Below are 23,489 nucleotides of genomic sequence, written 5' to 3'. Positions count from 1 at the left end.
GCTGCTTACCATCGTCATCTCAATACAGCCATATGGCACACAATCTATGCAAGCTCCCACCAATTCTAATGGCATCTTTTTTATTGTCTTATGATTGCTTTCAAGGTCAGGCTTTTCTAGTTGAAACTATGGTCGGCCCGAAGTTTTCCTGTCACACCAAGAATTCAAACTCTTCACAGTTCGCGAAAGATGGTGTTGTTAAACTTACTTCTGCTCACCTTGAAATAGATATGTAAAAACTGTAAGCCACCTGGTTTTGTTAATCAGTCAGGAATTGGAAGAGCGTTTGGTCACGCAAATAATAGTTGCTGTCACAAAAATGTGCTTCACCAAGATCAAGCTTTAGCCTCTTCTCACCCGTGACCCCAGCGTTAAATTTGTACTTTAAGAATATCTGCACTTTGCTGAAAAGCTATTCCTAAAAAAACTTTTTTTTTTTTGTAAATGCAAGGTAGTTGCAACAACACAGTGAACCTATGTTTCCCCTAAAAAATGATACTAAGTCATTCTATAGAATCCCCCACAGGCCTACATATTTTATGGTTTGCAATATTTAGCCATAATTATGACACATTCCAAGATTTCAGCTTGGCCCAAATTCAGGAATGTATAGTAATGTACGGTTCCTCTATAGCTGCCAAAAGTTCACCGGATCGACAAACCCTCGCGTCTACTCAAAACTTGAGCAGCCAACATGTGATATGCACTCCCGTCGGTAATACTAACTTCTTTTGTACAGAGTAAAACCACTGCTTTTACCATCGTGCTACAAGAAAAGATTTACGTATTGGCAATAGACCTTTTGCAGAAACCCCAAAAAGGCCACACACAAAGCAACTTCAAAGAAAGAGAGAGAGTAGCGCAGTCTTGCTCGCCGTCGCCTCTGTCGTAAGTCAACCGGTTTCGCCTCCAGTTGCTGGCATTCTTTTCAGCACCGTGGATGATGCTACTTGCCGGGGAGATGGTTTCAGAATTTTTTTTGCCGTTACGAAGCTGTACCCGCAAGCTTGCAAATGTCCGTTTGGTATGCAGAGTGGCTAGGGTGACCACCCGTCCCGCGACTCGAGGGACTGTCCCGGATTGAGGGCTCGTGTCCTGCGTCCCGCGAGAAATTCCCAAATCTTCAAAATGTCCCGCACCACTGCCGAACGCCAGAGGTGCTGTCGTTCGGCAGCACCACTGTCATGGTGCTGCAAGAACAACGGGGCAAGGGGAAGCGTGGAGGTCGCTGGCAATCATGTGAATCACAATGGTACGCCATTTTCTATCCAAGTATAACAGGAAGCGACGGTCGTTCTTGCAGAAGAACCGACGCGCATGCGCCATTGTGGCTCTCCCCTTGGTGGCAATATATTGTAAGCAAAAAGTTTAAATATAAATTATTGTAATTATATTCGTAAAAATGTGTAATATGTGGATTTTTTTTTTTTTTTTTAGTGAAGACGGTTAGTGAAGTCAAGAAGCCTGCAACTCACAACGGTCAAAAAAGAATGTAATGTGAAAAAATGTGTAAGACCATGTTGATAAAAGTAAGCGTTCACAGGAAACAATAACCCGAAAAAGATTTACTGTTTCTTAACTTCATTTGATAAATTGAGTTCTACTGCAGTTGACTTTTATGCCTTCAACTTGACACATTTAAGAAAATATTTGGTATACACAAAATCTATCGCTGGTAGTGAAAACTATTTTAGCTTAGAAGCTGCTACACAACTTTCAGGTATATAAACGGCACAGGGTATTAAATGTGTTAACAGAGCCTCGGTTTGTGGTGTGCGTGTTCATAAATTTCCCCTACCCCCCCCCCCCCTTCCCCTGCCCTGCGTGTCCCACATTTCGCTAGCAGGAAGGTGGTCACCCTAAAAGTGGCTGAGCACATTTCGAAGGGCTAAATGACTATAGCACCTTTTTGTGTTTTTCACGAGGCTCTAATTATTTTTTTTTATATAAATGCACAGCAGCTATAGAGGAAAGTATTGCAAGCTAGGGTTACTTAAGGACCTTCTGACAAATAAACAACAAAACAAAAGCATTACTACTATAGTCGCGGACAAGGTGAGTTTGGCAGGGAGGGGCTTTGGCCGTTCTGCCTCCAGTGTGATATTCCTACTACCTTCGACAATGCTTCGGCATTTCGTACACCTCGAACGCATACTGGAGGCTGGGTGTTTCTCACCTGGCCTTCTCACTCTGTTGGTGACTATAATCCAAAAAATCTTATAAAAAAAAAAAAAAAAAATTTCAGCTTTCTGAGTTTTTTTGTAGACAAAAAAAAAACATGTGGCAGAAAAGGCTTCAATTGCCTTTGGTGTGTCCAACTGACGATAAAATTGGGACCGCAAAAAATGAGGGTTTCTCATGGCAATCTACAGGGTGAGGCCGTTGGGATCGGCACATTTGGCACGCCTCGCAAGATTAGAATTCAAAATGCCTGAAATCGGGCACGCGAATGTCGTTTTGCAATAAGTTTTACGTCTGTTCTTTTTAGAGCTCAACTTGGAGGGAGGTGAAATATTAAAAATAAAGCGAAAACGGTGGCCGTGCGTTTCCTATGTCCTATACCAGCCTGTTCGTCGTGTGCTTGCTACCAGGTGGCTCGTTGAATTCAAAAACGCTGAGAACAACTAGTAGGGGCCGGCGACGAGTAAAATGATCGCGATGAGTAATCGTTTTAGCAAAATATGTGAATGTCGACACCTGGGAGCAAGCTCACGAACCAGTGTGCAGACGACGAACATCCGGTATGGGACACGGAAAATGCACGGCCGCCGTTTTATCACCATTTTAAATATATCACCACCTCAAAGTTAAGCCCCAAGAAAAGAAAAAAAAATAGGCAAAACTTCTTGAGAAACAATGCTCGCATGCTCAATTTTGGGTACATACAATTAGAATTCCAATTTTGCGAGGCTTGCCAAACATGGCGGTCATTACGGCCTCAACCTATACATGCCTTGGCTCCAAGCCGCTAGAGGGTCAAAGATTGTGATCCAGCCCATAGCATGACCAGAAGGTAAACAGCCCTCGTGGCTGGGCATGGCCTCCCATACAGGGGCAAAGCCTGTGAACTCAGTTCCACAACCAGCTGCAAAGTCTGGGAGGGAGAGAAAGAGCAAGGCAGGCAGGAATGCAGCAACAGAGCGGCGGTTTTGAGAAACACTCTGCCTCGAAGAAGCCCACGATAATAGCCATGTGGCCTCGTGTCGTCGCTAAGCGTTTAGTTATGCAGTTGGCCACCAAGCTTTCACTAGAGCTGTGCATCTTGCATCTAGTCCTCCTGCCTCTCTTACAGCTGCCGAGCAGGCTATTTCTCTGGCACTGAACTTGCAGGCTCTTTCCCTATATAGGAGGCTATGGCCTGAGCCCACATCGCATCTGGACATTCTAAAAAAACGTACAAATTTGACAGATCGGACCCACAGCTCGGAGACGATGCCGTGAATGGGTCCGGGCGCGCGTGACTAGTTGACCGCTGTCTTCAGACAATGGCCTGTTCGTAAAGAGGTGCCCTCTGCACGAGACGCTCGAGGCCAAAGCGCTCGAGGTTGATGCTGACGTAGCTCCCATCCAGGATCAGTTCCATGATGGCCCTCCCCACGCCTGGTGCCATCTGGATGCCGTGACCGCTGAAGCCCGTGGCAAAGTAGACGTTGTTGTAGTAAGGATGGCGCCCCACAAAGCCGTTCTGGTCCAGGCTGTTGTAGTCGTAGAAGCCTGCCCAGGCGGTCTTCATCTGGTCGACGTGGGAAGCAACAAAAACGTTTATTCACAGTTTTAAGCTTCCCTAGCAAAATGTTAGACACCGTTTTAAGCTTCCCTAGTAATGCATGCTGCATGACGGAAATAGCTTGAGGACAACATGCTCAAGCTAACTGCAAGCTTGACAGATAAATTTTAAAAAGAATGTATAAAGACTGGTAAGCACAGAATGTGTGAAAGGCCTTCCGGGGAAGAAGAGAAAGGTGCCTGAACGGCACCGCCTACCGAGGACTCGAAATTCGACCGCCAAAGAATTCTTTTTGCGCGATACGAACACCGACCTTGGATAACTCGGTCGGCAAAGCACTTGGCTCACAATCTTTAGGTGACGAGTTCAAATCATCACAACCATGCTGCTCATCCCACCGCAGCTTGCATTCGTTGTGAAATGCAGTTGTGGAACCTTATTGTGGATTAGAATCATAAAAAAAAAAAAACGAAGTGAAGCAATAAAAAAAAAAAAAAAATTACAATCCCAAGAGGATTTGAATTTAGAACTTTGCAAAGTTGGTAGCAAAGAGGGACACACGTGAGCAACCTCAGGACTGTCAGCACATCCGTTTTGGGCCATTTATTTTCACGGGTGTAGACCCAGGACGATGAAGTTTCCGCACGAGCACCTTCATAGTCACGTGTTTTCCGGTGAATTTTACTTTACCAGAATCATTCCAAGCAGTATTTTGACATGCTGCTCTTGAAGCGCACAAAGGCACTTCATTTCCACACAGATTTCTACCCTCCACGTCCTTTCTCTAGGAGCGGATCAACACTTCTCTGGTCAAAGTGAGAACAAACTCGCAGCTCGTCATTTGACGATCATATCAGGACGCGGCTCAACTGATCGAAGTTGCAAGTAATTTTCTCAAACTTAACTCTGTAGCACAAACAACATATGGTGTCGGCATAAGGCTCTATACCTAAGAGCCGATGGCGGTGTAATGGACGACGCTAGAGCTCAATGAGGTCAGTCATCTTACGAGTATCTGAGCATAGTATCGGACGTCAAATGTCATCCGTTGACTTGCATGTGCGACGTCATTTTGGCACCACTGTCGGATCAATATCTGATGCTCTGGCTTTGCCCCTCCAGTCTGGTTTATGTCGCCACCTTGTGCAGACAACGAAAATTCCCTACTGGTTACCTATCGTGACGTATTTGCAAAACTGAGAAGGAAGCTTTCCGGGGAAACTGCAATTACCTTCCTTTTTTCGCTAGTAAATGAATTCGACGATCAAGCAAATCAATGTGGGTTCTATGATTCCAAATAGACATATAGCTCAGAATTTCGGTAAAACCTCACAACCCCTTTGAGTAAATATGGTAATTTAAATTTGGCCAAAGCCATCACACTGAAAATAAAATTTAAAATAATGGTAATATATTTTTTTTCTTTTTTTTAGTTGTGTTGCATTTTATGCAGAGTCCAATAAACACACTTTTTTTGCACTGCACACCTCTTTTTGTAGCAGCAGGGAGTTAAAATTCCACACATAGACAGTCAGGAGACAACAAACTAAAAAACTTTCAAAGCTTTTTTTTTTTTTTTTTTTTTTTTTTTTTTTCAGGGATAAAAAAGTGAAGAATTTGTAAAAAGTGGTAAACCTTGAAAAGTACTCAAAGTGCACATGGAAAGTGCTGAAATTTAGCAGATTGACAGCAAAGTATATTAATAGCCAGGCCAGAACATTAAAAAAACAGTCACTATTTCCTTGCTTTGTCTCGCTTTTGCAGCTCTTTATTACCTAAAGTAAGCTGCAGTTGTTCAGCCATACCATTTTCAAAGTTGTATACTTGCTAATAGAAGTGTCTTGCAGAAACAGGAAATGTCAGGCCATGCCGATGGAAGGCACCTCCCTTCTTTGGCAACAGCCACTGCCACTTCCTTATAAAGAGTGGCTTTCAGCTACCCCCTCCAGCAGCAGCATATATCGAAATTTGGTCACTGCTGTTACCACCACCTTTGAACAAACTTTCAGCTATCTGTAGCATGTTGATCTCAAAAATATTGTGGACTCTCCTTTGCGATTGAGACTGCCACTATCAACACCTACAGCTGTGCCAGTTTGTGCTTCTGTATTCCGGCCAACACAGTAATAACACACCATTGTTGTTCTATGTGGAGTGAGGGGAAAAAAAAAAGAAGCTTCGGAGCTTTTAGAAAGATATACAGTATAGACCACTTGCAACGTAACCGCTTATAGTGCAGGACCGGGTATAACGCGGCTTTTTTAAACCACCGGTTTGCCTCCCATAGAACTCCATGTAATTATATACCGCTTAAAATGCAGGCGCGCGAAAGGAAATACCGGTTATAGTGCGGTTTTCGGAACAGCCCGGCGACCGCGCCGACTGACCAACGCAGAAAGCACGCTTCCCTGTGCGACACTAGATAACGGCGCAAGCCGCAAGCGGCACTCGCGGGGCAAGGAGGTTGCTCGAAAAAAGCGGGGAGAAGCGAAGAGAGGCTTCAGTCGCCATAGCGACGAAGAGACGCACGCACGTGTCGTTCATCTGCGTGCGTCTCTCTGCTGCGTTGGTTGGAAACAACCGCAACGACAGACCAATCGCCGTTCGAGGAGAAGTGTTTGCACGCGTTGCATGCCGGTCGCGGGCCGGCCGGCCGGCTGCTTCTATCCGCAAACATGGCGTTGGTTTTGATCGTCGGCGTAAACGGCGTGGTAGAAGCTCATCGTTACGCCTAAAAGCGCTATCCTCGGCTGTGAATTTTCGTTGTGTGTCGCTATGATAACCCAGCACGTACTAGAAGGGAAGATCCACCTACTCGTGCGGCGATGTTGTGGTGGCACTCTCAAGGCGGCAGAAACGCCCGTGTCGTCGTGTTTGTTTACTTCGACTACAGTGGTGCTTTCTAAGCATTTGTGTTTTCGAACATCGCCCGGATTTCTTATTTGGAGCATTCCATGCCTGTGCTCAAGTTGAAGGTATTACTGGCGCGTTCCGTATAAAGGATGCGAATTTTCACGCGTTTTCATCGCCGGAGAAAAGTGATTAGGGTTAGCAAACCTGAACGTTCACAACGTCCGTCCGCAACCCGCGACGCCGTTAAAAGGCTGCGCCAGGCAAAAATCGCTCATTTCTTTCAAAATGTGTGACACACTTGAGAGAGAAGTGCACTAGTCTGGTGAAATAAAGACTTTCCTCAAACTAAGCTTTATTTTTCATCTAACATAAAATAAATTCTTTTACAAAGGTAAGTTGTCTTGATGGCATGCATTTTGGCCTGAAAACTTTATGTTTTGGTTATAGCGCGGTACCGCTTATAGTGCGGATTTTCCCGACTCCCGCGACATATGTTCTATGCGGTCTACACTGTACTTAACGAGTAAAAAGTTGCATTAGTTAGCAGAAGCTTCCCATCATAAGACTTAAAGCTTGTAATTTGCTCATTTCAGTTAGATAATTTGCCTCAGATTATTTTACGGTGGAGCAATTAAAAGTCATTTTTGTAGCATAAGAAAACTCTTTTGAGACCTCATGCATATAGCAGCACCTTGTTCCCCCAGAAAGTACGGTAATTGCTAAGTGCACTGGACTATGCAGTTAAGAGAAAATGTCTTTTTTCGCTTTCCCACTAAAGCATAGATGCTCAAGTAACACGAAAGTTAAGATGTAATTCTCTGCACTGCAAAACATATTGCTATATACCCACAAAAGAGCAAGGTGCTTGCCAGATTGCAGGCACCTTGGCACAGATTTGAGCCCGCCACCTAAGAGTAGTCCAAAAACCGGCACACTGCCCCAGATCTACTGAGGCAGTTGGAAGCAGAAAGCGCAAGTGTCTCTCACCTTGATGGAGTCAAAAGCTTGGATGCGATTTGCGAGTGAAGGCCACACTGCTTTGTCGAAGAAGGAATAGTCCACATCCAATTCACCAACGTCTGGCTCTTCGTCCTGAAACAAAGAAAATGGTAAAAGCTCAGCACGTAACAAAAATGAGAAAAACAAGAGAGCCAAAAGCCGCCCACACAAAAAAAAAATTACCGCATCTCCACGTGGTGAATAATGTTGATTGGGGCGAAGCTCTGGTGGTGCTGATGATACTGATATAGTTCATAGGTAGTGCTGATGGTGCATACGCATTTGAGCATTTGACCGCAGCGCCCTCTAGTCTATTAACGTTGAGCCAATGCATGCAAAGCTTAACGCGATTATAAACGCATTTGACCGCAGCGCCCTCTCCTGTATAGACGTTGAGCGGCTACATGCAAAGTTTCATCCATGACATCCCCAGCTCTTGAGTTACTACCACATCTCAGGGACCCCTCCTCGTCCCGCAGTCGTGGCCGAGTGGTTAAGGCGATGGACTAGAAATCCATTGGGGTCTCCCCGCACAGGTTCGAATCCTGTCGACTGCGCAAACATTTTTCCTTTTTTTAAGAAGACAGATGGGATGGCAATCAATGTGAGCACGGACGCCGGACAGACAAGGCTAGACCCTAAAGAGCTTCGCCCCTAAAACAGATACACTGGCAAATGCACTGGGGTTTACAGCACAGCACAACCCCCTTATCTCCCAAAATCCTTACCCTGGCAAGGAAAGATGCAAAACTAGATTCTACAATGACGCTGCACTGGTTCTCCAGTCAAAGCAAAGCACAACTCAAAATACACTGGGAGTTTGCCACTAGTAGTCAAAAGTTCACCCTTGCAGGCTGTCGGGACCCCCAGCTGTCGGGACACATTAAGACGGACGCTATGAATCTGGCTCAATAATGTCCACGTTTATCGCTAGCAGGTATGCTCTGCTGTGAGGCAAATGTTTTAGCTGAGATACTGCAATTTGGGGACTGGGGAGTTAAAGCAATGAATAGAAATGACCACTGCTATGTTTCAATACCACATAAGCTACGTAAATATCAAAGGACCTTGTACTATAGTAGAAGACTAAAAAGTGCAAAAAAATATGGACGAAGAAGAGTCACATACAACACGGACTAGCGGCAGTCCGTATTGCATGTGTCTCTTCTTCGTCCGTGTTTATTTGCACTTTTTAGTTCTCTAGATCACAATGAACCAACTAGCCCAACCGAAAGTTTTAACTTGTACTATAGTCTTAATGACATAAATCGAAGCAACTAAAAAAAAACTTGTATATCAGGAGAAAGGTGGATCTCACTGTCAGACTCCAACAAGGCAGCAAAAGTATACCTTCCTCACATTCAGGGAATGTAAATGCGAAGTATTTTTATGTTTCATTTGCAGCAACACTGACTAATGTTATAGTTAATTTTTCTTTATGCGTGAGGGCCCCCGTGTCTGCACCTTTCTACTTCCTGGATGAGATGTTGGGTGCTTGGATCACATGCAACGAGCATCTTCCCAAGTCCTTTGCTTGACCAGAATTGTTGCTTATGTGTTACTGTAAACGATTTGCAGCACAAGGAACTTAGAAGAACCAGATATTTTACTAAGTGCATATTGCTGAACGAACCCAAAAAGCTCGAACACAATGGAAAAGAGCCAGAAATCTGAGTTGTGCTGTAACACATTGAAAATAAGAGCAGTCTACTTTTTCCTCCAGTCCTTCGGAAAGCCTTCTGACATTTCAGTGCCATCCACCTGGTCCAAAACGGTGCTTGGCGCATCATGGCCAAATGCAGCTTACGGAATGGACCTCAGCACTGGGCTACCAGTCCGCTTGCAGTTTGTGACAATCAACTCATCTGTGAATATTACGGTTCTCGTTCCTCGCCGATTATGCTGAGACGGAAATCGCTAAACTGTAACACTGTCTGCATTCCAGCGCATGCTGCAAGCATGGCAAACCCAGGCACTTGAGTGTGATGAACGTTGGCAACATGAGCCAGTGAAACATCACTTTACTAGAACTTGCTAATGTTTCTCTATATTTTCTGGGTCATTTCTGCAATGGTCTACATGTGGAAATAAAAACAAATGTATGTTTTACATAAAATGAACATTACAGGAGTATGTCCAGAGAGTATTTAATGAAACAACAAAAAATGTTATTATGTCTTTTCGTTTTTTTTTTTTTATTCCTCCGGATCTCCGAAACATCGTTAAAAATTTGTCACACAAACATAACGAAGATGCTATAGTTGGGGACAGGTTGAGTGAAGTGGAAGCTCCTCTCACCTCTCCATTTTAGCAGAGCACACGCTGGAGAGGAGGTCGTCTTCTCTTCAGCTTTTGCTCCGCTAAAGTTGAAAGAACTGGGAGGAGCTTCCACTTTACTCTTAACTCTATCCTGACCGCACCCATAAGCACCGGTGATTGATGGTTTCCAAGTGCAGTCGAGAAATTGAAGTTAGTGCGGAGAATTATTTTCCACAATCTCGTAGATTGTGGAACATGAAGAACTCTAGTTACAATTTCAACGTGGGTTTGAGGTTTATCACAAGCTGGTGGGTTGTCAAAAATAGCCCTGGGAGCGGTGGTTGCACTTGTCTAACATGACTAGCTGCTTGCATCAGTCAGTGTAATAAAAATATCATTATTTACATGATTCAACTATATATTGTGGCATATGTTTTAGGCCTCAAGAGCTCTGTTCACATTTTGAATGATGTTACAGGCATCACTTAAGGAGGGATACTACCCAGGAAAAATAAAATTTTAAAAATGCCATATTAACATCTGCCAACATCTAGAGAGTATTCCCAGAAAGTCTAATTTGTTTACACTGCATAGTTATTTTTTTATGAATTCTTTTCAGTCTACCGATACTAAAGAAAAAGTTGGGGTTCGTGCACTTTGAAGGCGTTTTTCTCCATTAAACTTTTTGACATAAGTTTCACTTAAGGGACACTACCCTAAAGGGTCAACTTTTGACCCTTTAGGGGGTCAAATAATATGAATGAAATTTACAGTACTTGCAGTTGGCGAGGCAGAGTGCAGTGCAAAGTTTATCTGTGTACATGAATTGTAAAAGAAATTATAGTCATTTTTATCAGGGTCACACTGACTTTGTTTAGGAAAACTATCATTAGAAAGCTAATGTAATACCCAACGTTTTTCTTCACTAGACCTGCAGCGGAATGCCTGGAGAGTGCAGCTGTGAAAACAGAATTTCCAGAAAGAAATTTATTTTATGCTAACATCGCAGTGAAAAATCAAATAAATTTGTCTTTTATGTTGTCGACAAAATCTTAATTTTTATAAAAGGACATCCACAAAGTCAAAAAACAATCCCACAGCTGCATTGCCCGTAAAATTCCTGTTACGAAAAATCATAAATTAGTCTTTCCTTTTGTTCCATGAACACACAATAGTTTTCCTAAATTGAAATTTATGCCCAAAAGTTGAAGGAGAAAAGTGTGTTCTAAGTGCTCCAACCTCTATCTAATTGGCATCGGTAGACCGGGAGAGATTTATAAAAAATTAACTGTGCAGCGTAATCCAATGAAACTTTCTGGGAATACTCTCTAGATGTTGGTGGATGTAAATATGGCATTTTTCAACTACTACTTTTTTTGCAGAAATATTTTTTTCTGGGTAGTGCCCCTCAATAAAATCTATTGATTCAGTGTGAAACTATCGAGACCTAATTTTCGTGGCTTATATATCGAAATTTTATGGAGACGGTTACTATGAACTTGGATTTTGCATCTTCATGTTCCTTTGTTATGACAAATTGTAACTTGCAAAACTTGGTAAATGTAAAAAAAAAAAAAAAAATCATATTTTTTAATTTGTAAAATGCATCTTTTTTTCTTTTTTTTTTTTCTTTCTTTTAATAGCAACCGGCAACAGGGATCCCAGTATGCATTCCACCAGAAAAACGTGTGGTTATCGACACCAGTTCTCAATGATAGAATCATTGAACAGATTCCATGCTTTACTTTGTTCTGGAGGTATAGTACCTCATAAAGTTGGTTCACAGGGCTGAAACTTTGCATGCCCTCCTCATATATATGGCTACCAACACCACCTGCAAATATCATGCCGATTGAGTGAGTGGTTCATAAGTTGACATTCCCAGGTAATGTCCCCCCTTAACAGGTGTGTCGGTAAGCATCACTATAATTCCCAATGCCGTCTTGAGCCGGCTTGCACCCAATAAGACGGACAAAAATGCTAAATATGAAGGAAGCGCAATCAAGGCTATGACATAACCAACGTAGAACAAAAGAAAAGCATTCTGCTGGGGATGTGAGGTGAACTATCTGTGTTTTGCCTATGTAAGCATTCCTCCGTTGAAAAGCACACGTGTTACAGAGGCTAACCCTCTGACAAATCAAAAATGGACAATGTCAGTTAGAGTACACTAACCTTCAGAAGTAATAGCCTAAGTATGGGACACATGTTGCATATTTGGAATCTTTCTTATTTGTTGTTTAATTTGACATAGCTGTAGAAGTTTCGGCGTTTATACGCCTTCTGCACATACATTGTATTTTCAAGAAATAAAATTTTAACATCCTTTTCCCACATTATACCAACCTCTGTTTCTTTCGAAAGAACAACTAATTGGCCACATTGCAATGTGTCATATTGCTCCATATGCAAGTTAGTTAGGAAAATAAAAGCGTTTACACGGATCTCTTGAAAATTCCTAGTTTTCCCATGGTCAGAAAAGATCGAGTTAACCTGTCACCGATTACAGTTACTAATGCATGGGCTCCACAGAAGAGTTCACTTCCAATCGTAAACTCACCTTTCCACAAAATATTCTAAAGTGCAGTATTGTGGAAATGATGCCCATGAATATACCATTCTTAACAATACTATATTGCAAATTGCATCTGATCTGTAACCTTTGGACTGGCAAACTACATTGCGTATATGGCCAGGCTGCTACAACTCAAGACCCACAAACTAGAGAAATATTGTCACGAATAAAAATAGATTAATGTGAAACTGAAAATAAATATTTAACACAGCAGAGTTGTGCCAAAAAAAAAACTGTACAATAATGGCCGTCGCGGGTGTCCAGGCAGCGGAACCAAGCACCAGTGGAAGACTGATCCGGTGCTGCATGCTACAGCTGTTTTTATACACAGTCTATGTTCCTGAAGGTTTCTACCCAGAAGATACAATAACCACTGAGAATGCACTGGAACTTTTCAGCAAGGCAACGAAAGGCAAAATGCAAAATACACGGCGGGGGGGGATTCAAACCCGGTCCATCCGCACGGGAGCCGCGTGCTCTGCCCCCTCGGACATGAACGCAGCAATCTGTAGTTTGTAGAGAGCCACAGTGGATAACATTGCCCAGACTGGCTCCTACAGTGACCCTTTTCAAAAGTCCACCAAGCAACACTGGCAGCCAGCATGGTTCGAGCATTGCTCCTGTACGTAGCACGCATGTCGAACACAATTGGACCCGAGTGCGCAGCAAACAATGACGCAGAACGCATGCTCAAAGCGCAGGCCCAAAATATGACAACCTCGTATAATCGCCGCAGCAGCTGGTGGAGGTTGCGCACTTTCAAAAAGGGTCTATCGCAGGTGGAGGCATTGAAAGACCCGGCCAACAAACTGCACTTCAGCCACCTGTCATGTCATGGTCACTTACGGCAGCAGGAGACTTGCCGCACACATAGTGACCGCCCAGCCCCTCTCGGCGGCAGTACACCCCATCGGGCCCCACCACAAGAGGAAAATTGAGGCCAGGTCCGTCCGGGCAATGGACAACGTACACGTAACGCTTCCTGAAATAAAAAAAACAAATAATACAATCACAATCAACTGCTAGTGAAGCCGATCGCCGCAACCAGAAATACATACGCCTCATTGTATTAGTATGTACAGTCGGCAGTAAAAGTTTGCGAGGCGCGGGAGCACCAGCAGAAATAACTGGTTGTGCCTTCCGACGGCGCCTGGCCGCTCTCAAGGTCCACGCTTCGAGAATGGCTTTCTTTTGTGCTCGCAGTCGTGTCTTGCTTACTCGCTTCTGTCCGATGCGCACGAGATAACCGGGACCGGCGCAAGGTGCCACTTTTTCAGCCAACATGCCGCGTGTCTGCCTCAGCCACCGTGATGTGTGACGTGTTCGCATGTTATAAACAACATTTCGCAGCACCCTGCGCCAGTCGCCGTTATCTTGTGGTTTCGGACAGAAGCGAGAGAATAAGAGCATGACTGCAAACACGAAAGGAAGCGCATGCGCAAAGCGTGAGTCTTGAGAGCGGCAACGCGCCGTGAGAAGGCGCAGCCAGCCTTTTCGGCCGCTGCTCCCATGCCCCGTAAACGTTTGCTGCCGACTGTGCAAACTATTGGAGATGACAGAAATAAAATAGAAAAAGCATTGATAATGTCGTGCCTAGTCAATGCCAGAAAAATGTGGATGGCGTGTGGAGAGTCTAGAAAATGTACTAAAGCAGCTTTTTTTCTTTCTTTCTTTCTTTTTTTTTTTTTTTTTACAGCACCGACGTGATTTACTTAAACTTCCAAAAGTCTAAAAATCCACAAATCTTCTGCATATAGAGTCGTGCCTAGTTAATATGGATGCCTCCGTTCCCCAGGAAAATCGTTCATTGTGCGAGTCGTCCGTAATAATGAATCGGCACATGACAGCCCTAACTAAACATATGGTGGCGAGAGCGTAGGTGGCGAGAGCGTAACTTGAGCAGTTGGAGAAGAGGGCCAGGAGGAACTTGTGTCCGGACCCTCTTTTGTGTGGCCCAGACATTGCTTTGTCTCCCAGAAACTTAGCCTGCAAATCAAAATTTCTACAAAAGCGCATTCTTCTGTCTTCCATCCGTGTCTTTGATAGCACTGCGCACTCCACAAGCAAGTCACGTGTCTCCCTCCGACGTGCCAATCGGCTCGCTTGGAGCCGATTGGCACGTTGGAGGGCACGTCAGAGTTTTCACCGTTTACCGAGTTACGGTGAAGCGGAGTAGAGGAAAAGAAATTAGCTTTGTGAGACATAAGTAATAAGCGTAAGGACAGGGCAATGAGGTCGACCTCTTCGAGCCTAAACCCAGAACGTTCCTGCGTTATGTGGACGACTGCTTCTGCATCTTTAAAACCAGTGAGGTGGATCGTCTTCTAAAGCACCTGAACTCGGTGGATCGGTCAATTCAATTCACGGTCGAACGCAAACACAAGGGTTCCCTTCCCTTTCTGGATGTACTGGTAACCAGGAGTGGCAGTGGCCTAAGCTTCTCTGTTTACAGGAAGCCAACCCACATTGGCAGATACTTGGGGTTTGATTCCCACATCCCCAGTCTCATAAAGCGTCAATGGCCTCTGCGCTCTTCAGGCGCACCTTCGCCACCTGCTTTACAAAGAAGAGTCTCCAGGAGGAAATCAAAGTCGTAAACAGGGTGTAAGATAGACAGGTGGGGAAACGAGAGCCAAATGAGCGACCGAATTGTGTCCCCCTCGGTTTTCTCTTTTTCTGTGGCGCCATCTATGTGGAGCACCGCGAACTCTCACTCCGGGTGGGCGACCGGTGGCAACTGGCTAAACTGACGGAAATGATTTTTTGTGGATTTTCAATGGAGGACTGTCATGCTCTCGGTTTATCTTGCGCACTCTCCCATAGAGTTCCATGCAAATCCGATTCCAATTTTTTCCTTCCCGCCGCAGCGCCATCTGTCGCAAATCGGGGGTACCCGGAAGCAGACAAGTACACAATCTGGTCACGGCGCTGCGGTAGGCTATTATGGGCCGTTTCCCCACCTGTCTATCTTACACCCTGGTCGTAACATTGGATCTCTGCAAGAACGGCTACCCTCGACGGTTTATTCTTCGGATACTCAAGAAGTCAAGGCATCCACTCGTAGCGCGCAGCATTCCCCCCTCCGATTGCGTCTGTGTGCCCTACATTAGCTGCACCAGCGAGGCCCTTTCCCGTGTCCTAGGCCGCTACGGGATTGCAGTGACTCATAAGCCCGTGTCAACAATCAGTCATCGGCTCCCCCTCCCGAAGGATCGGCACCCCAAAGAAAAGGCCCGAGGTTTGGTCTATCGCATACCATGTAAAGATTTCCCAGCCTCATACGTTGGCGAAAGTAAGAACTTTGCAGAGAGGCTTACACAACACAAATATGATGTCCGGAAGAAGGGTGTGGAGGCAAGCACCCTTGCAGAACACGCAGAAGCAGCCAGCCACACAGTTGACTTCAAGGGAAGCATTGTGCTGGCCTTGGAGAGGAATTGGCGAACGCGTCTCTTCATTTAGTCTTGGTTCATCCAACGCGTAAAATAGAATGTGATTCGTTCTCCGGGCTCCCTGTCCAGCAGCTACATCTCGGGACTGCGCGACATCAGCAAAGCCCCATACATCCGTATGTACATTTAAGAGACGCGTGTTCTTTCCGTCACTCACCCGTGAACAAGAGACCGAACTGGTCTCGAAATGTCCAGTAAATGTTTATTAAACCTTTGGTTAGAGTCCCTATTTTTCACTTAATGTGTATTCCTAGCCAGGCAGAGGGCTGCCAAACGTTTACCTCCAAGGAGAGTATACTGCAGAACATGAAAGCTTCAAAATTATAATTTCTGAAAAATAACATTTTTGGCAATTTTTTACTATTTAAAGATCCGCATCGACCCTTAGCGGTGCAAAATTGCATGGTGAAAGATTGGTCGCTGAAAATTTTGTCCTATATTCACAAGGTCCATATTAAGGAGGCATGACTGCACAACCCGTTTCTACTATATAAAACACAATTAGTCTCAAACCCATTCCCTTCGGTATGAAGAGGAAAAAGGGTATGACTTTGATTATGTGCTTCAAACAAAGGGACCTTTATGTGAATACTTTGTGGATGTTCAGGCTTTATGAAGTAGGCAGATCGTGACAGAGTCATGAGCAGACAAAGGCAAAAAAGACTAAGTGCAGCTTTACTATCAGCTCTAGGATTTCATAAAGGTCACTGCTTTTTTACTAATCCTGTGCCACTTGTAGCATTACTAACAAAAAGTGCTGCATGTGCACTCAGCCTCTGATTTTGCTTTTCATACACTTCAGAATTGGCTAGAGCAGGGCCAGGCCAACCCGGGCCCAAAGACTGCCTGCCGCCCATGAAACTTTCTATTAGCCTACATACATCCAATCCCCATTAATCCATTGCCATGGCCTCACGTCATCTATTCACGTTCACGTTTTAAGGCAAGTTTTGCAAGTTTCTTCTACTTTTAGCCATGACCCACGCACAACGCTTGTATAGCCCCTTTAATGCAGTGGATAGTCTGAAGATATTATTAGCAAGTAGGTCGTTTCTGACTGATTTGTAATCTCACTGTTTCTGCATCGTTACCAAGGCATCAGCTGCCCATGAGCACAAAAAATGATCTAATTAATTAATTAATAAATCATTTCAACCTCAAGAGAGCTTTGGGTAGAAGTGTCCTCCAAAACTGACTAGTAGTTGTGTGCAGCGTTGCCAAAAGTACAAGGGCGAGAGCATAATTTGAACAGTTGAAAAGGAGGGGAAGAGGGAAACCTCCTACCCGGACCCTCCTTTGTGAGCCCCCCACATTACTTTGCTCCCCCTCGGAGATTAGCCTGTTGCTCAAAATTTGCACAAAAGAGGCTTTCCTCTCTCTCTCGCCCATAGCTTCCACAGTACTGTGCACAACTAGTGAAATAGAGTATAGAAGCAAATTCCCCAAAATTTTTTGGTGAAACTGAAGCATTATTCTTTTACCATTCACTGACGACCAGAAAGATCAGCGTCGTCCGCTAACCGCTGGTTCAAAACTGAGAGGAGTTCACATTTTACTTTGTCTACTTTCTGCTTGATACAGCGATTCACAGGGTTGCAACGTCACAAAGTGTTGCCAAGTCAAGAATTACAAAAAATGCTAGCATTCCGGAGACCAAGCAAATTACTTTTCTACAGTTCCAAAGCACCAAAAAGTGTGAGACCTGTCTTGCATGTCCCAAACGTCCCAGGAAGGTTTCAAAACAAGAACAATCTAACTTTCCGATTTTCTCGTCATGGCCCCTTTAAGGCATACCGTGGCTCGACGGGCAGTGTTGCCTGCAAGAGTCCAGACCCATTGCCAATTCTCAGCATCTTCGCAATGTCTCCCGAATGAGGTCCTCCCGCTACCACCAGGATGGCAAACTGGATTTCACGCAGCTCCCCGTCTGGCATCTTTACCTGCACAGCACGGAATGCACAAACTACTGGGATGCCCCCTCTGTTGCAGCACAACCCCTGAAAACTCCCAAAGATAGGGGACAATGAAGACTGCGAGACAAACACAGGAGTTCTGATATCGGGATATGTCAACAATGCAGTACTGCAATGATTCTGACTGCTGTCTCACCAAAAATGTGCCGCATGACTCGGTAGTGAAAATTGCAGCACAATAAATTTGATGTGCTACATGACCGTTTATAGCGACATACTTAGATCAGCTCCGTTGCAGAACCCTACTCACTGATGAGATAAAAGCTTTTGGTAACGATTCGGCATCTGTCGCATGCCCACAAATCCGGGGGAAGCCTTTAAAGTGACCGCGTAAATCGGCTTGGTAACGTGTCGCGCTATGATTCACCACAGAGGTGCCCGAAGGTGGTGGAAGCGTCGCATCAAAATTTAAAGGAACACACTTACTCGAGTAAAAAGTAAAAAAATCGACAACTGATTTCCCCTAGCTACGGCACCCGTCTGCTATCCACACACCATCTGCTGCCGACAGATGGCGGCAGGAGCCCCGGTGTTGGCTTACCGCTGGGTAATCTGATGCTCTCTCTTTTTCATTCCAATTTACTGAAATCACTGGAGGATGAGAACAAATAGAGCATCTCTTTTGAATGCCCAACCTCCAGCATGCGCTCATTGCCCTCCATCATGCTTCGGCTGCGTTCGGAGGGAGGTGTGGAGGGGGAAAGGGAGGGGTTAAGGGGACAGATCCACGTAACGTGGTCGAGGGATGAGTGATCTTTACAAAAGGGTCATTCGGCTGGATATTGTTGAGGAAAGAGTTTGTGCAATAAAGCATGCACACTCAAAGCTCCCGAGACGTCAAAGCGTTATTGAAAATGGAAAGCTTGCGTTGGAGGCAGGAAACCGGAAGAACCTCCCTTCTGTTCTCATCTTGTCAGTGACTCTAATACTAAAAATAATGGTTAGTTTTCAGTTAAAAAATTGGTTGAAAAAAAAGAGAGAAAAGTGCAATAGCTGACAGTCTTTTCCCTGCAGGGGCTATCAGCACGGCATCGTAATTTTAGCACACTTACAATAGCATGGTTCACAGGCCTGTAGTACTCTTCCTCGTCGAGCACAGCATTACGGACTTCGTTAAATTTGAAGCTGACCAGCTCTGCATTCAGGTACCTTGCTCCCAGGGAGACTGCTTTTCTCCTAAAGGCAGTCAGGAGGGACCAGGGATCGAACCACCCCTCATTCTCGAGACCTGGTGCAGACAAGTGAAACGAAAAAGAGGCAGGTGAATGCACTAACAGGAAGTCAGAATCCAAACGTGCACTTTGACAAGACTTTCCTTGGAATCGCAGTGCAGTTGAACTACGCCAGGAAACATCAATAGGGCTCTTGGAGCTTTGGCATTTGCCTAAGTCAACGGGCTTTGCGATGTCACCAACCCAAAGAGAAATGCACCACCACGGAAGAAGACAAAAATGAAAATACTGCTTCTCAGTGGCAGTGGCCATATCCACAGTCACCCCTGAAGAAAAGGCCGAGGAGGCCTCGGAACATCAAGTTCCTTATAAAGCCCGGTTGGCCGTCTCCCCTTTTTAATTAGTCTTTTCCCAACCAAACAAAGTTCTCTGAAATGTTCACGTTCGAGACTTCGATAGGAACCAGACACTAAGAACATACATGAAAGTCTTGAATTCGAGTGAAGCTGAACTGTCTTGAATTCGAGTGAAGCTGAACATAGTAATAGAAGGACAGACTATAACTCAACTCTCCGATGTCGCACGACTGCGGTGGCGCTGCTGTCGGCACTGCACATACCTAATATCATCTGCTTTCTTTTTGGCATACCTCCCAATGTTACAATGTCAAATATGATTGAGTATTTATCCACTCTGTAAAGATTGTTATATAGATTTAAAAAAAAACATCTCGCAACAGCTCAGGTGCATGGCGACAATTCAGAAATAAGCTATATTTAAACTCCACTTTGCAATAGGGCATATGTCGAAATGGCCTGCCATCCATCCTATAGATCAAGGGTCTCAAACACACGGTCCGCGGTCCGCATGTGGCCTGCGACTTGCTTGGATGCGGTCCGCAGACATAAAAATGACTGCGAGCACCCATTTTCATGTCTCGAGTGCTAAAAATGGCATGCACTATAAATATCTCATGTCACCGAATCATTTCCACTGGATGCGTAGCTCTGCTTTTACAACGCATCAGATTGTTGAAACTATTTTGTTTTCCTTTGCCTTTTGTTTCGTTTTAATCCTTGCTTTTGCTCAAGGACGGACCTCGGCTCCACAAACTCTCTCACTCAGTGGGAGAAAAATTGTTAAATCTATGAGTTCGAGATTCTCACCTTCAAATATTATCACCATTAAAATACAAGTTTTTTTTCCCTCCAAACTGCTGCTATACAAACCATTAGTGAAGGAGAAACTAAAATCCCGAGTGAATTGAGCAACGGGAACCATAGCGTGCTTGCGCTCTTGTTCTATTAAAAATGGCTACATGTTGGCAGGGTGGTGACATTTTAATTTGTGTTATATATCAGGTAAGGGCCCAAATTAGTTCAATAAAGAAATCAAAGCTAAAGATATCACTGCCAAACTGCGAGTTTACAAAAGGCAGAGAGCATGAGGTCCCATAATAAAATCTCTCACCCCCGCCCCCCAAAAGGTCGAGGGCCTTACGTTGGCCCTCGACCTTTCTGTCTGGAGTGGGCTATCGGGCCCCCACACTCGAATGAGTTTGAGACCACTGCTATAGATCTTCCCAGTTCCTTTTCACACTACCCATTTCTCGTCCGTGAGTCTGTGACAATCTTCAACTCTCATCAAAGATAACTCGTCAATATTATCTATGTTGTTTTCGCACCATCTAGCAAGGACACATGCATTCAATCCATGCCTCACCTATTTGCACAAAAAAAAAAATTTCCACGGAGATGAATACCACCCTATCGAGAAAGTGTATTCACCTCCATTTCTGCTTGGCAGCTACACTACAAAACACACTTCCCAAAAGTCAGCCTCATCATCTCAGCAAAGCAGCAGCATTTCACCACACCGAGCAAAGCTAGTGAACAAGATTGGTCAGGATACCTAGTCATTAGCAATGAGAGCATCACAATGATCACTCTTCCGAAGATGTCATAGATGAGGGCTGGACTGATGTCAAACTTAACAAGGTCATAAAAAAGATTTCCGACAGAGTTGGGATAGGAAAGGCAAGTGCAGTTCATTGGGAAGAAAAGCAAATAATTTATCAGCCCAACCAATGTCCGTTAAACTATATTTAGCCCTTGCTACTTCTTGTTGGTGGTGTGTGAACAGCTTGTGTAAAGATAAGAAGTAAGAGGTGCCCAAAAATGAGGTGTAAGAATTTTAGTGTCAATAAACTTCACAGTAGATTAATGCTCCCGGTCATTAACTTCAACAAACCGTAAACAACTTCTTCACCGCATTAAAGGGACCTTTTCTATATTGAAACATATTTGGATGTTCCAGAATCTAAAAAGAAATTCAACGAGAAAAGAAAGAAACCAAGATTTGTTCAATGATTGTGGTACAAGTGATATACTATGCGGGCAGCATGCTGTTCAGCTAAACCTGAATTAAAGGAATATTTACAGTCAACTATTTCTTTGATCTTTCTAAATATACCTGAAAACTCAGAATACAGTAAGAAAAACTTTGGATAGGTGATGTAGGGTATGATCTTGCAGCATAGACTTACCGTGTGACCCAAGAGCAATTCCGTCAGTGTTGAGCCAGGGAAATTGCTGCTTCAACTCTGGTGGCCTCAGGAGTTCCACCTTGGCACCACATTCCCTGCAAGTAGCGAAATGGAAAACTAAAAAAGCTGTCGCACACACAAGCCAAAACAAAATGAGAAACACCAGAGACATACTCTTGAACGGCTAAATTCTTAGTCATTTGCTCCACTCCTCCTTCAGAAGCGAGGAACAGGTACCCGTGCGGCTGGAACTGAATGTCGGGAGGATCGAAATCTGGAAGCCAGAAAAATTCTGTACTGCCCATTTCGACCAACTTACTGGACAACGGCTCTCTGGTGACAAACACTCACCTAAAACACTGAGGTTCCTCTTGACGTTGCGAAGGAACTGGGCGCTAAACAGCGACAGCTGAATGTTCTCGGGCAGCGAGAACTGTTGTCGTATTCCACCGACAGATAGGACTGTTGATGACCTTGAGTACTGGGGAGGATATAAAAAAATGAAAGCCGTCTACAACTCCCTGTAATGCCAAATTAGAGCGCAGCTCTTGAGGAGGAGGGTGGAAGCGTACTGAGGGGAGGGTATGCCCCTCCTCCTCACCTCGTCATCCTGCCTGCTACTCCTCCTCCCCTCCTCCCGCCTCCTTCCCTCCTCCTCCTTCACCCCCCGTGAGGTCACATGACCTAACGGTTACGCTGACGGCACCAGCGACGCCGCTCAAGCCGGAAACGGGCACCTAAGAGCTGCGCTCTAAAAATCATTGTGCTCGAGGCCACGGCAAAGAAAAACGTTTATGCAGCCGGTCACCCTGTTGCCACTTTAAAAAAAGCATGCAAAAATCATTTTCTTTCGTCTGGTGTGTTGGATCGTTTGAACTGACCTTTTACATTATCCAGATTAAAGATAAGCATGACTGCGTACATGAGCTTGCCCTTAAGCTTCTTTGCAAGTTTTAACACCTACCGTAATGAAGACATTGTTTAGCAATGTCAGCAATCACTCCATGGCTTCCGAAAGGTTTCTCTTCGAGCTAACAAAATGCTGCAGGTATGCGGAAATATAGAAACGAGTTGGTGCTGTTTTTGCCCTTGATCTACAACCCCACTTCCAAGAACATGCTTTCGTTCAGTGTGTCCAATCTGATCCATGAAACCAGCTTTTAAAGTCAGTGGTTAGGTACGTATGTGCGTTGTTCCTCTCCTGTCAGATCGGTGACTTGATTATACACCTGCAAATGAACAGCAGTCGTGGCTGAACACAGCGCCAGCAAGCAAAGTAAAAAGACGTTGTTGGGCTAGTTGGTCCATGAGCTCCGAGCAAGCAGAGTGCGTACTCCCAACTGCTAACGTCGTTTTGCTCCGAGTGGAGTGTTCGGATGCCAAGTGTCCCTACCGTTAGGTCTCGTTCCACCACGGCCAGGCTGAAGCTTTCCGGAGCGCGCTGCTTGAGCCAGTAGGCCACGGACGAGCCCATGATCCCGCCGCCGATAACGAGGATATCCACCTCCTTCGGAAACGGTGGCTCCGGCACGCCCGGACCGGCCGATTTCATGTAACCCTTGAATTCGTCGCGGAAAATGTTGAAAACTTTGAGCTCGGGGGAGATGGACCCGTCAGACAACCGATTTCGTTCATCGTCGCCAACACTGCGTGCAGGGATAGTCCGTGGAATTACTGGGTGACGGTTGAAACAGAATCGACACGAGCGTATCATGCTCGCCGATCTAAATAACACCGACATTTTGTTTAAGTGCGCTTGGCGACAGTAAAATCAGTAAAAGCAACACAGAGGAAAAACACCCCACACCTTCGACATGCCGCGAATTCCACAAACTACCACAAACAAGCGACGAGCGGATACGATTGGATATGCAGTGGATTCAGTGGATTCAACGAGGTTGCCTGGATTGGGATTGGGATCAACCGGAGAAGCT

The 23,489-nt window shown here is 44.8% G+C and overlaps 1 protein-coding gene and 1 non-coding gene across 2 annotated transcripts; one reads left to right on the top strand and one right to left on the bottom strand.

The window, feature by feature from the left end:
* Positions 1 to 213: 213 nt before the first annotated feature.
* On the bottom strand, positions 214 to 23,489 carry LOC8051684 (FAD-dependent oxidoreductase domain-containing protein 1). Its single transcript, XM_029986205.3, has 9 exons — positions 22,949 to 23,489; positions 21,907 to 22,036; positions 21,730 to 21,829; positions 21,556 to 21,650; positions 18,891 to 19,066; positions 17,660 to 17,805; positions 13,260 to 13,395; positions 7,568 to 7,672; positions 214 to 3,733 (listed from the first exon to the last, which is right to left on the bottom strand). Exons 1-9 carry the CDS (start codon positions 23,294 to 23,296, stop codon positions 3,479 to 3,481), a joined length of 1,491 nt encoding a protein of 496 aa, XP_029842065.2. The 5' UTR covers positions 23,297 to 23,489; the 3' UTR covers positions 214 to 3,478.
* On the top strand, positions 8,055 to 8,136 carry Trnas-aga. Its single transcript has one exon. It is a non-coding gene; the product is annotated as a tRNA-Ser (tRNA).

Source organism: Ixodes scapularis, unplaced genomic scaffold (genome assembly GCF_016920785.2).
Source record: "Ixodes scapularis isolate PalLabHiFi unplaced genomic scaffold, ASM1692078v2 PGA_scaffold3__209_contigs__length_174095766, whole genome shotgun sequence".
Taxonomy (NCBI): domain Eukaryota; kingdom Metazoa; phylum Arthropoda; class Arachnida; order Ixodida; family Ixodidae; genus Ixodes; species Ixodes scapularis.
The sequence above is the reverse complement of the archived record's forward strand: the minus strand, read 5'-3'. Positions and strand labels throughout refer to the sequence as shown.

What these genes read in the sequence shown, in the direction of transcription:
- LOC8051684 (XM_029986205.3), bottom strand. Translation starts at nt 23,296, where the DNA reads ATGTCGGTGTTATTTAGATCGGCGAGCATGATACGCTCGTGTCGATTC. An exon ending in ACACTGCCCGTCGAGCCACG is followed by an intron (nt 13,396 to 17,659) that starts GTATGCCTTAAA and finishes TTTTTATTTCAG; the next exon opens with GAAGCGTTACGTGTACGTTG. An exon ending in GCGGCAAGTCTCCTGCTGCC is followed by an intron (nt 7,673 to 13,259) that starts GTAAGTGACCAT and finishes TCTTTGTTTCAG; the next exon opens with GACGAAGAGCCAGACGTTGG.